The sequence below is a fragment of the Amblyraja radiata genome, chromosome 14 (assembly GCF_010909765.2).
Source record: "Amblyraja radiata isolate CabotCenter1 chromosome 14, sAmbRad1.1.pri, whole genome shotgun sequence".
Lineage (NCBI taxonomy): Eukaryota > Metazoa > Chordata > Chondrichthyes > Rajiformes > Rajidae > Amblyraja > Amblyraja radiata.
Window position 1 is genome coordinate 40,905,520 of NC_045969.1, and position 15,609 is coordinate 40,921,128.

Genomic DNA, 15,609 nt, shown 5'->3' on the forward strand with positions numbered 1-15,609 from the left:
TTCCATATACCTACTACCCTTTGTGCTAAAAAACTGTTGCCCCTCAGGTTCCTATTAAATCTTTCCCTTCTCACCTTAAATCTGGTTCTTGATTCCCCTACTCTGGGTAAAAGCTTTTTCCCTACCTAATCCTCTCATGATCTTAAACACTTCAAAGATCACCCGTCTTCCTGCATTACAAGGAATAGTGTCCTAGCCTGCTCAACCTATCCCAATAGCTCAGGCCCTTGAGTCCTGGCAATATCCTTGTATATCTTGATTTATTTGTTGTCATTTGAACTTCACTTCCCTGCACCCTTTCCAGCTCAACAACATCTTTCCTATAAACAGAGTGACCAAAACTGAACACAATACACCAAATGTGGCCTTACCAATGATCTGTACAATTGTAGCATGACCTTTCAACTTCTATACTCAATATTCTGACTGATGAAAGCCAATGTGCTGAAAGCCTTCGAGACCACCCTATCTGCCCCTGACGCCACTTTCAATAAAAGTGGCATGATAGCATGGAAGTCATGGTACAACTTTATAAAACTTTGCACTGGAGAGAGGGCAGAAAAGATTAATGAGGATATGCAAGAGATTGCAGATGCTGGAATCTTAAAACACAAACTGCAAGAGGAACTTGGCAGGTCAGGCAGCATCTGTGGAGGAAAATGGATATTCGTTTCCGGTTGGAATCTGTGCAATCTCCTTCCTATCTTCGGGAATAAGATTAATTTCAATTGTTCTCTTTTTGGAAAGTTGGAGGGAAATTTTTGGAAAGTAAATCTCTGCAGATAATAACTTGTGGATCAATAGGTTCCAGCCCTACATTAGTGTGATAAGTCTGATTAATTTTAATTAAATGTTTCTTTAAGCATTTCTTGGGGAGCCCTTGTTTTCATGAAGGTAACAGCTAAGTAAAGGTGATTTGTAACTCATAAAACATCTTCACCATAAACTGACGAGAGTTTAGAGGTTAATAACTGAGTGTACGTTTTAAACAATATATTAATTCACAACAGATTCTGGGCCAATGTTTCCACAGATTTAAATGTTGATTTTACCTGTTTCACTTTGTGATGACAATGGTAAAAATTGCTGAAACTGTGAAACATTGAAAGTTGAAGTAAACGCTATATTTGAGACGTATTTAAGGATCTTTTGGTAGACACAAAATGCTGAAGTAACTCAGTGGGACAGGCAGCATCTCTGGAGAGAAGGAATGGGTGATGTTTCGGGTCGAGACCCTTCTTCAGACTGGTCATTAAGGTATCTGCTCATTAAGTTAGAAGACAGCTCAGAAGTCAACAAATTTTGCAAGGTAGGATATTACGGTTATCCTTTTTTTGTTATTTTATATTATATTTTGAAGAAGGTTTAAGCTCCTTAAAGATCATGTAGTTAAGTCGTTTGATCAAGAAATCTTAGAATTTGTTTTGTGTATTATGTTGGGTCACCTCATTTGGGAAATGATGCTTGATTTGGCAATTATTCAAGCAATTTTCATAATACCAGCCGAAACGCTTATCTACCATCTCCTATTACTGTTGCTCTCTGAGATTGCTTTGGTTTCATATTGAGGGATGGTGTCAGATTCTCCAGCAACTAGGGAGCCATTTACATTGCTGTATCCAGTATTAAGCATAGAGCTAATTCTTGAAATTGGAGAGTCTGGTACAATCTAGTATCTACTATTTGTGATGTATGCACAAATAATTTGTAGTACTACATAGTAATGATCAGATTCTATTAAGTGCCTGAGAATGATGGAGAGCAAAAGGTCGAGGTTGGCCTGAGATTGTATCAGTGCTGATCCTGTTCATCTGCTCACGTGCTGCTGGTCCTTATTCATTCAGTTTTCATCGTCCTCTCCATCACTGTTGCTACTGCCAGAGGCAGACGCAGCCTTTGGGGACGATGGGGGTGAGGTTTTACTAAAGGGCCACTGGAAGGTCGGAGATTGCGACCGTTCTCTTGTTGGGCTGCTTGAGGGACTCTGTCTTGGAGACAAAGCTTGAAGCATCCGACTGCCTCGTTCCTGGAAAACCTGTTTCTGTAGAACATGAAGATACAAAAAAAACACATAATAATATAGTAACTCTGCCAGGTGACAAGCAGTTCATGATTATTAATAGACAGTGCACTCTCATTTACTGAACATACTGTATGCAGTACAACCAACATTTTTATCTAAATGTGTGGAACTTGTTCATCTGTCACAGTTTGCAGCCACAAGCAAAATTGAGACATAACTAATGTCTTGATAGTAAAAATAATGTACAAAATTGACCAACAAACTATTGGGATTAATTCCCACATATGTCAATTTGACTCGCCTAACCAGATACAAAAGTTAACCCAATAACGGACCTTATCGAATAAGGACCTTGCCGAATTGCCTGTCCTTCCTCTAAATGACAGTTCACACAATGTTCCAGATAAATTAATGCTTGTTTTCTTTTAAATTTTTTTTCAAAATAATATTTCTTTCTTTATTTCACCAATGAAAATGCCACATTTGACTTGTATAACAAATCTTGTATTTGGAAATGAAGATGATTTTTAAAAAGTGCATTATTTATTCCCTTATTGAATTAGTTGACTTTCCTATCTCATTTGTTCCGAAAGGCATTAACCATGCTCCATAGGTGACAGCCTTTCACTTTTCAAATCTCAGGCAAAGCAGCGTGTTTCAGCAAACTGTTGAAAGGGTTATGTTCGATAATATCCACACCCACCATGATCACACCCTTACTCAGGAGGCATCATTGTAGAGTGATCAAAAGTGAACAAATTTCTCCTCTGTCTGTGATCGATAGATTCAATGTTGTCCCAGGTTCAGTTCCTGGTTATTCAAGGTTTATGTGACTCAATGACTCAAAGCTAACTTAATCTGAAAGAAGCCCGTGACACTATGGACCTTTCCAAATTCCCAATGCACAGATAGTATGAACCTAAGGTAAAGACTTTGCAAATCCTTCTTGAAGTTGAGAAGCCATTCTTCAGAAAATGATACAAATTTAATAATATAAATAATTGTTAAAAAATCTCATTTTGTCTTTTAGAAAACAGGAATGCAATTTCATTTTTATGGATGTCACTTACTTAAAATGTACTCTCTTTTTGTCTAAAATGACCACTCCCAATTGATCTTGCAGAGGGATTGATGAACTTAGTTTAGGACAGCAACTAAAACAAAATGACTACAGGTGATGTGTGTACAAAGTTTGCACGTTCTCCCTGTGACCATGTGGATTTCCTCCGGCTGCTCCGGTTTCCTCCCACATACTAAAGATGTGCAGGTTTGTAAAAATTGTGATAAATTGTATATAGTGCGAGTATTCGAGGGTGATCGCTGGTCGGTGCGGACTCAGTGAGCTGAAGGGCCTGATTCACGCTATATCTCTAATGACGAAAGTCTAAATTGCTATTAATAACATATTTGTGGGGTATTTTTGGAAAATATTCATGACAAACATACCCAGGCTCCATCTGGTCCAAATAGCTCTAAAAAGTTTCCAATAAATTCTCTTGATTTTTCCTCCCATTTTTGTATAAGATCATGGCTTTTTTCCTCCACTTTGTAAACAAACTCTTTAGACTTTTCTTCTACGTTTTTCACTTTTTCTTTCATTTTGTCAACCTGGTTTTGGAAACGATACTTCTTATCCTGGTAGAAAAAACACATGTTCAGCTCAGTGACTGAAAGCAAGATCAGTGGAAATAAAATACACTGCAATCTAATTTCTTTCAACAAAAGCTACTTTCCCTCTTTGCTGGTTCCGCAAACAATGCCATGGAAGAATGGTGGTGAATTATTTCTGATCCCAACCAATGATAATGCCCAGCTGATTGGGTATCCCCCGCACTCCATCTAATAAGAGCTTTGGTTTTATTGAACTTCTTCCAAGAGTGTGATTCAAAATGAGACCCACTTTGTGCTTTTAGGAGTGAAGCAAAACAGCTCACTGCCAGTCCCATCAAATGCCTATGAGTCTTTATGCATAAAGTACCTCTTCCCTGACCTCTGCTGCTTTTAGGTGTCACCGTAGATGGACACTAAATGCTGGAGTAACTCAGCAGTTCAGGCAGCATCTCTGCAGTCAAAAGGAGACTTCTTCTGAAGATGGGTCTTGACCTGAAACGTCATCCATTCCTTCTATCCCAAGATGCTGCTGTTACTCCAGCATTTTGTGACTATCTTCGGTGTAAACCAACATCTTCAGTTCCTTCCGTACTTTTCGGTAACAGTTCTGTGGAATCTGTGCCATATAATAGTAAGATTAAACGAGAACTTACCAGTTCGAAGTTTGATCGTTATTTTATGAGGAGTACGTTGAGGGAATACGTGAAGAACCCTGCCAGGACGCATGCGTGTCATTCTTCAAAGCAGCGGTGTGAAATCACAGATAACTGTAATGACTTAAACATAGTAAGATTAGAGAAGAAATACCAGTTGAGTATATGATCATGGGTGGGAGCGGAGGGCACGTATTCCCTCAACGTACTCCTCATAAAATAACGATCAAACTTCGAACTGGTAAGTTCTCGTTTAATCTTACTATTTTACTTCGGAGTCACGTGAGTGACTACGTGAAGATTTCAAAGCTTTGTGATTTCATGCCGTGGAAACGAGTCCATGCATCACATCTGCCTTAATGACTGTAGGAGGAATTGTGTCAACATATTTTAGACATGAATCCGACATTGAAATCCATGAATTGATTAACACAAATTATAGCCCCTATTTATGGGGTAATTAAATTACAGAACTTAAATTGTTTATGCAAATGTTCCAGGTTTAATGACTGGTTTATGATAAAATAGTTGGAATGTTTTTCCCCTGACCATCCTGCTGCCTTGAGGATTTGGTCCATTGGTACATCCAACTGCATAGCTGCCGATGTAGCTGCAGCCCTGGTGGAATGAGATTTAAAAATATTAGTATCCATCCCAGCCTGTATTAGAACCTGTTTCAGCCATCTTGAGATGATCTGGACCGTCACTCTTTTGTGTGGTTGCTTATGGCTGACTAAAAGTGCCTTCTCATTGCCTCTGATGATTTTTGTGTTCTCCATGTATAACGACAAATGTCTTACTATACAGAGACGATCATCTGTTGGGTAAGACCTAAATTCTATATTGAGGCCTGCTGATCCCCGTCTGTTCTGCTTTACTAATTCATAAATATGAAACGTAATATTTTCAGATGAAGAAGTCATGTGTCCAGTCTTAATTTATGTAATGACTGTACCCTTTGTGCCGTGACCAATGCCATTAGCATGACTGTTTTTAATGTCAGTCTATGTAGGGACAGAGCTGTTGCTGGAGACCAATTCCTGAGCATCTTCAGGACAATACTCACATCCCATATTTGGGAGTACCTGGTTCTTGGGGGATTGGTATTAAAAATTGCCCTCATAAGTTTTGTTACCAGTGGGTGAGTCCCAGCAGAGTGACGCTCTGTTCCTTGCCATGGATAAGTTGATAGGGCACTTCTGGCGCAGTTGATGGCACTATAACTGAGCCCCTCATCATAATGGAGGCCTGCCAGGTATTCCAGAACAGACGGGATGTTCATATCTCTGTAGGTGATGCTGTTTTTGTGACAATACATCTCCCACTTCCTGATATAAACCAGATACTGTTTTTTGGTGGACTGTCTTTGGGCCGCCGAAATCATATTCACTGTTCGGTCCGTCAGTCCCAGCTGTAGTTGTGGTATTTTTAAACTCTACAAATTAATAAATTCAAATAGTTATGGCATGGGTGGCTATCCCTTGTTATGGGATGAACCAATAAGTCTGGTCTATTCGGGATGGTGATACATGGTTCTAATACCATGTTCAGTATCACTGGGAACCATGGTTGAGTAGGCCAATCGGGTACTACCAAAATACCAGACGCAGAGTCTTGCTGTATTTTCATTAATACCCGACTGATGAGGCAGAAAGGAGGGAATGCATAAATAAACAATTCCCCCCCCCCCCCCCAATGCAGCGAAAATGCATCTGTCGCCGCTGCCCCATGGTCTGGTTCCCACGAAACATAGTTTGATAACTGGTGATTAAGCCTGGATGCAAATAGATCGATATCTGGTGTTCCATATCGTGCTGTAATATCAGCAAATACTTTTTATTCAACATCCATTCGGTGTTTTCATTAAATTTGCGTGACCTGGTGTCGGCCACTAAATTTAGTTTACCTGGTAGGTAAGTAGCTGATATCCAAATATCTCTCTGGATACACCACTGACAAATTGTATTAGCCAGATTGTCACATGATGTCGATTTGTTTCCACCCATGTGGTTGATATATGCTACCACGGTGGTATTGTCAATCTGTAGTCTAACATGCTGGTGATATGACCCAGTACAATATGACTTTAGGCCATAGAATGCACCCAACATTTCCAGGTAGTTTATGCCCAGTGTTAGTAATAATGATGCCTCCTGAGCTGTCCATCTACCTCCACAGCTGGAGATGGAATTGGTGGCACCCCAACCAAGTGCACTGGCATCAGTTTGTAGCACCATAGAAGGGTTGCTGATAATGATTGGATTGAAACAAAGCCAAATGTTATCTATCCACCATTTTAGTTCCATTATAGCTTTGATTGGTAGCTTCATTGGTCTGTCAAAATGACTAGCATTGATTTTGAGTGCTTGTATTTTTGCTCTCTGTAAATTTTGGTAATGTAAAGGCTGTAAAAGCAGCCACCATTTTGCCAATTACTTTTGCTACCAATCTGATGGATGGTTACTGATGTCAATGAGGTTATTGCAAGCCTCTATTAAGTCTATAGCCTTTCCCTTTGGCAAAGTCACCGACATGTGAACTGAGTCAATGGTGAACCCCAAATAGTCCATAGTAGTGGAAGGCATTAATTTAGATTTAACTGGATGGATAATAAACCCCAGTTTTTCAAATAACTGTTTTGTGGCTGTTAGTTTGTTTGGCCAATTCCAAATTTTTGCCCACAATAAGTATGTCATCTAGATATGCCATGACCATGTGTTTTCGTTTCCGTAGAAACGCTAGGGCTGGTTTCAAAATTTTAGTGAACAGCCTGGGGGCTGATGTTAACTCATTTGGCAGCGCTCTATACTGCCAGCGCTGTCCCATCCAGTTGAATTTTAAGTAACATCTGTGGTCACCTCGTATAGGCACTGAATAGTAAACATTTTTTAATCGATGCTAGCCATGAAGTAACCTTTGGAAATCAATTGTTTAGCAGTAACAAAGATTTCCATTTTAAAATGAATATATTGTTCAAATGTATTCAATTTGGTCAGATCTATGATGATGCGACAACCACCATCTTTTTTGTTTTTGGTAAAGATATTGGACACGAATTCTAGCGGTTCGTGTTGGGATTTTTCAATTACCCCTTTTGCGTAAGGCCGCTCCAGTTCAGCATGCGCTTCTGATTTTACTTTACCGGAAAGTACGAACATTCGGTTCGGTATATGTTGAACTGGAGGGCTGTACTTGTGTATAATTCTATTGTATATCCCTGGATACTGCTTAAAATATAAGTATCGGTAGTTAACATACTCCATGCATCCAGAAAGGAGAGTAATCTCCCCCCAACCTCCATGCTCCCTGCAATTTGTAGGGAACCAGACCCACCTACCTCCATAGTTACCAGTGGCAGGTTTACTTCTTTTTGTAAATCCTTCGTTGATGTTGAGGCGTCGGTGTCTGGGTTTGTGGTTTGGTTGATGTTGGAGGTTTGCGTATCTTTCAAGAAGGCCGGTCTGGGCCATGGCCTAAGAAAGACTCATGTTTGGTGTACCGGACCTTCGAGCTTTCACCAGTTGGTCTTGTTCTACTGGTGGGTGCGTAAGGGTGCTGTCTATGGCCGTGTGTCGTAAAGCAGTGCCAGTGCATCCTGTTGGTCCTGCGACATGTCCTTCTCATCCACTGTGCGGGTGAAAGCTGTTATCCCCGCTGTTTAGGAGTTTCCATATACAATTATTTATTAAAGGAACATTCAGGGATATACAGTTACCCGGTGTCAGGTGTCCTCCAGGTTTTGGCCAGTCTGGTCTGGCTGTATGAAGTTGGACACCAAGTCCAGTAGATTTTCACGTTCCTGCACCCCCTGCACACTTGATTTCTGTTCTGCAAACCCCTCTTCAGGATCAGCCCAGAACTGACCCCCAGTACTCCCCTCGGATGAGGAAGAAGCACTGTGCAGCCCTACAAGAGGTGCTGCTGTGGGTTTTACATAGAGCCCACAGTGACTCGACTCCATCTCCCGGAGCCTGTCACGTTGGAGCAAATGCTCCACACACCGCTCCATCCGGCTCCAGCGCTCACGGTCGCTGGCCGCCCGCGGCTGCTCAAAGTCGGACTCATCTGAGTCCACGACTTTGATGGTTTTTTGTCTTGCCTTACCGCCCGGCCGCGGAGTGGATCTGGCCGGTGCGGAGGCGACATCGGGCACAGCTGATCCCATTATAGGTGATTCAAGTGCCGCTGGCCGCTGCTGGCCCACCAGCTTTGTCGCAGCCCTCGTTGGTTTCTTCGACTTTTCCATGCTCCCTACCTGTAATCAGCATGGGAAAACACAAAAAGACCGCAGAGTACTCTTACCTGCAGGTCCTGGTTTAAATTGTCGCTATGGGGGAACGTCGTTCCACCCCGCCTCCTGCCGTTTTCAACTTGTCAAAGTCGACGGCCCCATTCTGAATAGTCTCCCGCCTGGCCGTGGTGTTCTGGCCGGCGCGGGACCAAAAGTCGGCACAGCTGATCCCACTTACGGTGCTTGTGCCTTCAGCTGCTGCTGGTTCCCGCAACTTCACGGTCCTCCCCAGCCAGCTTTACTCGCAGCACTTGTGGACACTATTTTGTCCAGCTTCCCCCCCCCCCCCGTGTAAAAATAGCGCGGGGACAAAAACTACCGCAGAGTAAATCACTTACCTGCAGGTCGCGGTTTCAAACTTACCGCTGCGGGGGAACGCTCCACCCCGCCTGTCGTTTCGCAAGCGTGAAAGCGATATGACACGCATGCGTCCTGGCGGGGTTCTTCACGTAGTCACTCATGTGACTCCGAAGTAAAATAATAATTAAATCATCAAACAGGTTGAACTGTAAACCACATTGTGTTCTGACAGCAAAACAGGAAGTCAAAAACATTCATGTTTAACATTTTTAATGAGTGAAATAAAGATTCTGACTGACATTTCAATTTGAGATAAATCATCATTTAAAAAAATAGAATTTAATGAATCCATGGAATGTTTTAAAAATATTTTTCTTGGGTCAGAAACGTTATTAGGCAAAGCTTAATTTACTTTTGTAAATTCAGCTCCCCCTCATTCAATAAGGCAGAACATTTTCAGAAGTTTTTCTTTACAGTCATAATAGATTGGCAATGTTTGAAGTTGTCCTTAACTCAATGGTTCTATTGTTCTGCAGAGAAGCCTGCAACAGCGCTGTGGAGAAGCATAGAATTGCAGCAGCGACCTGGATTTCTGGGTTTGTACATTTATACTGCAGTGGTTCCTCCCAGTTATCCTCCGTTGTGATGGAGATGGGAAGATGTGGCTTATGGTGGGATCCCGTTGAAGGTAGCATGTTGGAGCATTATGTGCTGTATGCGATGAGTGAGGGGTGAAAGGTGAGGACTAGAGAGACTCTGTCCCCGTTGCGACTGGGGGAAGGGGGAGCATGAGCTGAGCTACAGGATACCAAGGAGACCCATGTGAGGGCCTCATCCATGATGGAATAGAGGACATCTCGGATGACCTGGTATGGAACACCTCTTCTTGGGCGCAGATGTGGCCTATATGGAGGAATTGGGAATAGGGGATAGAGCCTTGCAGGAGGCAGGGTGGGAAAAATAAACACAAAATGCTGGTGTAACTCAGCGGGACAGGCAACATCTCTGGAGAGAAGGAATGGCATTTCGGGTCGAGTCCCTTCAGACTGAGTCAGGGGAGAGGGAGCCTAGAGACATGGAAGGGCAAGGTGTGAAAACAACAGATCTAAGCAGACGGTGATAAGATGATTTCACAAACCGAGGCATTGATTTTGGAATGTGCATGGTCTTTCAGTTTTTAGGCAGATTAATTTAACTTTTGATAATGCACCAATTTGGCAATAATGCCACTCCACACACTAGCCAGCCATCCACAACTTGCAACAGTGACGGAATATTCCAAAGTAATTTATCATATCAGCAGAATGAGTATCAATTAACTATTTAAAAAAATACTAGATTTGAAGAAAATAAATTGTCACATACATTAATTGTTGGTCATGCCTGAAAGTATTTCTTAGCATAGTCATAGAACACGGAAACATCTCTGCCCATACTGACCAAGATGCCCCATAGTTACCAGTGTTACTCACTTTGTGAAGGAGTAAACATGTTTCAAGTGTTCTTGCCAACCCCCAGCCCAGCAGATATTTACAAGAGTAAATAGTTGTTACTGACATCTTGAATTTCTGCAGTTAATGCCATTTTAACTACTGCCGACTGGTGCTTGGAACAAACAATTGAAGAGACAGGAGGGAGGGGGGGAATTAAACTGGCTGAACATCCTCCTTAGTCTGGGAATTGTGTGGACAGCTGCACAAGTAAAGCAATGACTCAGCAATGACAGGGGGGAAAAAAGGAAGCGGCAGCAACATCGTCAAAGAAAACGGGGATAAATTAAAATGAAGTATCAACAAACTGGAAGAATATTGAATGAGAACTCGCACTGTGTTACCTGAATCAAATATTCATTTGCAACAAAGTTATTTTACTTTCTTTCGGGTGAGAATATGAAGACATGGAAACTATTCATCAGACCGTGTGAGGGCAGGACAGCTCTTTATTATTGCTAACTCATAGGGAGTCTGTTGCCCAGCACCACTGAATCCTTGCAGTGGAGCTATTTGCATTGTAAGCAATCCCTTCAAGTCTGAGCTAGACAAAGCCAGCATTTAGTTAGAACTTTGTACAATGCCATTCTCATGGTAGGAAAGGTCACAAGATAATAGGAGACTCACATTTATGAAACTAACGTTAAGCTCTTTGGCTGTGTAACCCCTTTGGAGGTTACGTCTGGCATAAACATCATAATCTCGTACAATTCTGGTGATTAGGTCAGAGGTGGAAATGCCCTCTGTTCTTTGTGTGGGAACAAACATACCTAAAAAATGAAAGAATAGATTGCAATGTCAATAAAAATTACTACAACACATTATCAGTTGCAATATATTGGAGTGTCCTAACATATTTTCACAAGTGTGACTGCACTTAGCGTACTTAAATACAATAAAGTATATTGAGATTCTGAGATGTTGAAGATTCTATGTAGGTGATGATTTTCCTTTATATAAATGTAAAGGATCACCACCTTCAAACTACCTGGCAAATTGAATGCATCAATATTATGTATGAGCGCCTCTCCATTAGGCTTGTCACACCTGGTTTTGATTTGGTGGTACCAGGCTGTTTAGTTTAGTTTCGAGATACAGCATGGAAACAGGCCCTTCAGCCCACCGAGTCCACACTGACCAGCGATCCCCGCACACTGGTCCTATCTATCCTGCATACACGAGGGACAATTCACATTTTTTTCCGAAGCCAATTAACCTACAAACGTGTACGTCTTTGGAGTGTGGGAGGAAACTGGAGCACCCGGGGAAAGCCCATGTGATCACAGGGAAAACGTATGAACTCCGTACAGACAGCACCCGTAGTCAGGATCGAACCCGGGTCTCTGGAGCTGTAAGGCAGCAACTCTACCGCTGCGCCACCGTGCCGCTCCTGAGTGTGTTTTCAAATGTACAACTCCCTTGGGCGGTATTAAAAGTGAATGAAACAGGCAGCATCTCTGGAGAGAAGGTATGGGTGATGTTTCGGGTCGAGACCCTTTCCTCAGACTGAGTGTCTTGGCATCCAATGCAGTGTAAATGTGCCCTCTGCTGGTTGAACACAAAGCTACACTGACTGACACTGACATCAGCAAAAGGCTTTAATTCTCCTGACCAGTCATCTGCAAAATGTAGGTGGGAATGTAGGAACATGTGTGTGGGGAAATAGATTTAACATGAATGAAAAATCCAAAAGTGGAATAATATGTAAAATGCAATCTCACACTGTGTCATGTTTCAATTCCTCCACAGTGTCATGACAGCTGTAATTAAAGACTTGAATCATATTCTCTATGAATGTGAACATGTTCAATTATCCCTGTTTATGCTCCTCGATCTCTCAGGAGCTTTCAGTAATATCAGACACCCACTTCCTTTGACTTTACTTTAGATTCTAGAGATGCTGCGCGGAAACAGGCCCTTCGGCCCACCGAGTCCACGCCGACCAGCGATCATCCTGTACGCTAGCACTATCCTACACACTCGGGACAATTTACAGTTTTACCAAAGCCAATTAACTTACCAACCTGTACATCTTTGGAGTGTGGGAGGAAACCCACGCAGTCACAGTGAGAACTTACAAACTCCGTACAGACAGCACCCGTAGCCAGGATCGAACCTGGGTCTCTGACGCTGTAAGGCAGCAACTCTACCGCTGTGACACTCAGCTGCCCTCAAAGGTTCCTCCTTCATGGTCGACGAGAGGGGATGCTCTTGCTTAGTTACAAATCCAATTCTTCTTCATCACTTTTCTTCCATACCTAACACACCCACCTAAAATGTCCCCAACCCCCTTCACACATTTGTCTCCCTACCCCCTCCTATTTACACAGTTGCTTCATATTCCAATTATGGGGCCAGTTTCCATAGCAATACAATTGGCACTGGATCAATCTCCTGCCTCTGTGGTGAACTCTTCAGTTTGTCAGTGCTGAACAACAGCCTGGTTGAACCTATATCCTGTCCACCACCAGGATATTGTGGCTTTTCGAGCATTCTTTTGCTGAATCATTCCAGTTCCAGAAGAGCTGGTTTCCCGACTTCCATATAGCTCAGTCTACAAGTTTGATACAACCCAGAAAAAAGTCTAGTGCCTGAATCTTGTTATCTCACTCATCATCATACCCATCTTTGATGAGTTGCATCTATTCCCAGCCTTTTACCTCATACATGCGATTTCCACCATCGGGTTGAATTTCAACCATCATCTTACCTATCTTGACAATCCCCTTAACCTCTACCAATTTTCCTACTCTTTATTCATCTGACTCTTGCCTCCTTGATATTCCTCAATGGCAGCCAAGTAATCAATGGAATTCTCCAAACCACTCCATCTCATTCTCTGCTTCGTCTACGATATTTGGTTCACCTCCCGTGCCCTCTTACCATTTCATCTCCCTCCCAAATCTCTGTCTTAATTCCCATTTCTGTAAAGTGCTTTGGACCATCTGTCTATGTTGAAGGTGCATATAATGCAAGTTGTTGTGGCACTATACATTGAGAACAATTGCAGCAAGTATTTGAACAGATTACCCAACAAGTACAAATTCGACACACTGCTTTTATCCATTATCAGAAAGTAACCTTAATCGTAACGTATGGCGGGTTTATCTTCAACATACCAGCTTCCTTAATGTGTTTATAGACATCATCTGATCCAGCAGAGGAGTATGGAATGTCATCGTGTGCCACAAAATCAATCTAAAAGAGAGGTTAGTTACAAATTGGAATATTAATAATTTCAGATTATCTACTCATGTCTGAGAGATTCAGGGGCTTAGGTTTTGGGGATGGTATTGAGTCCTTTTCCACCCACATGAATGATCTGCCTTGTACTGTATACATAATCTCCTCTCTCAAGAATCAGCATGGTCCAGCAGTGCAATCTTTCAGCCCACGGCATCCATCCAACCATTGTGCTTATCTATACTAATCCTTCCATGTTTTGCTTCTTCCAGATGCCTCATAAATGTTGTTACTGTCCCTGCACCCCTCCTCGCAGCTCAATCCAGATACCAACTAATTTCTATGAGAAAAATCTATCCATCAGATCCCCTTTAAACCTCCTCTTAAGTCCATGTACTATTTTTTAGACACCCCAGCCTCGACTCTCTCTCCTATCTACACCTCTCATCATTTTAGTTACCTCTGGCATGTTACCTCCTGGCCTTCTTTGTTCGAGTGAAACCAGACCCAGCCTATACAATCTCTCCTTACAACTCAAGCCCTCCAATCCAGACAGCAATCCTTGTGAATTCTTTCCTCACCCTTCCTGGCTTAATTACATCTTTCTTGTTGTTTGGCAACCAGAATTGCCACCATATTCCAAGTGTGGCCAGACCACTATTTCGTACAACTGTTACAGACGCCCAAACATTTTACTTGCTGATTTGACCAATGAAGGCAAGCATGTCATATGACTTCTTCCCTCCCGTTTACCTGTCTTTCCACTTTTGGGGAACCATGTACTTGTACCACAAGGTCTTTGACCAATAGCACCACCCAGGGTCTTTACATTCACTGTATGTCCTGCCTTGTGTCAACTTCCCAACATGTATCATTTCACACTTGTCCACATTAAATTCCATCTGACTTTCCTTTCAGCACTTCCCCAATTGATCAACATCTGTTGTAATCTTAGATGGCCTTCTTCACTGTCCACTGTACCAATCAACGTTGGTGGTATCTGCCAACTTACTAATTATGCCACCTATATTCTCATCCAATTAATTTATACATACAACAATCAAAATGATCGTCTCCCCATAGTGGAACTCTCCTCATTTTCATTCAGGGAATCAACTCACCTCAACTATTGTCTAGATACCAAAGGTGAAAATGACCCTGGTTTACATGAGAAGGTTTCCATATTTACAATGCTGAGACAGATTACAGTGCTTGTTGCTTCCACATTAGGAGGGAGAATAATTGAAAACCTAGTTAGCCTGGGCTACTCGTGTACGGAGCTAGTTATGCAGGAAATCTGAAATACAATCAATCCAGGTCAGTCAGTACCCACAAAACACAGAAGGTTCACTGAAGCTTAAGACCAGGACACAGATGTTTTGTGAGGTAAAGCTGTATGTGATCTGAGGATAAGGGGATAAATAGAGTTTAGGTACAAGCCTTTAAGATCCAATTAAATGGCAACGCGGGCATGAGTGCTGAATGGTTTTTAGTTTACTTTATTGTCACGTGTACCGAAGTACAGTGAAAAGCTTATGTTGCGTGCTAACCAGCCTGCGGAAAGACCATACAGGGTTACAATCAGGCCATCCATAGTGTACAGATACATGATAAATAGAATAATATTTAGTGCAAGATAAAGTTCAGTGAAGATAATCATAGAGTCTCCAGTGAGGTAGATAGAAAGGTAGACAAAAATGCTGGAGAAACTCAGCGGGTGCGGCAGCATCTATGGAGCGAAGGAAATAGGCAACGTTTTGAGCCAAAACCCTTCTTCAGACTGATGTAGGGTGGGGGGGGGGGAGAAGAAAGGAGAAGGAGAAAGGAGCCCTCGGGACAATTTACAGAGGCCAATTAACCTACAAACACGCACGTATTTGAGATGTGGAATGAAACCGGAGTACCCGAAGGAAACCCAAGCAGTCACTTGGAAATTTTTCAAACTCCACACAGAGCAGCCAAGGTCAGGATCGAACAGGGTGTGTGGCACTGTGAGGCAGCAGCCCTATCAGCTGTGCCATCTTTATTTTGGTCACATTTTGGTTTTCTCTTCCTGCA

General features: G+C 42.2%; 1 protein-coding gene across 3 annotated transcripts in view; it reads right to left on the minus strand.

Moving 5' to 3' along the window:
• Window positions 1-687: 687 nt before the first annotated feature.
• The window catches only part of pcyt1b (phosphate cytidylyltransferase 1B, choline), a 49,388-nt gene continuing 34,466 nt past the window's right edge, over window positions 688-15,609 (minus strand). For 2 of the 3 annotated variants that reach the window (XM_033033169.1, XM_033033168.1), the window contains 4 exons: window positions 13,488-13,566; window positions 10,996-11,138; window positions 3,470-3,658; window positions 688-2,041 (listed from right to left, as the gene is read on the minus strand). In XM_033033169.1, the coding sequence (XP_032889060.1) occupies window positions 1,841-2,041; window positions 3,470-3,658; window positions 10,996-11,138; window positions 13,488-13,566 (612 nt within the window). In that variant the 3' untranslated portion in view covers window positions 688-1,840. The remainder of the gene's footprint in view (window positions 2,042-3,469; window positions 3,659-10,995; window positions 11,139-13,487; window positions 13,567-15,609) is intronic. The other variant, XM_033033170.1, reaches the window with a different exon arrangement.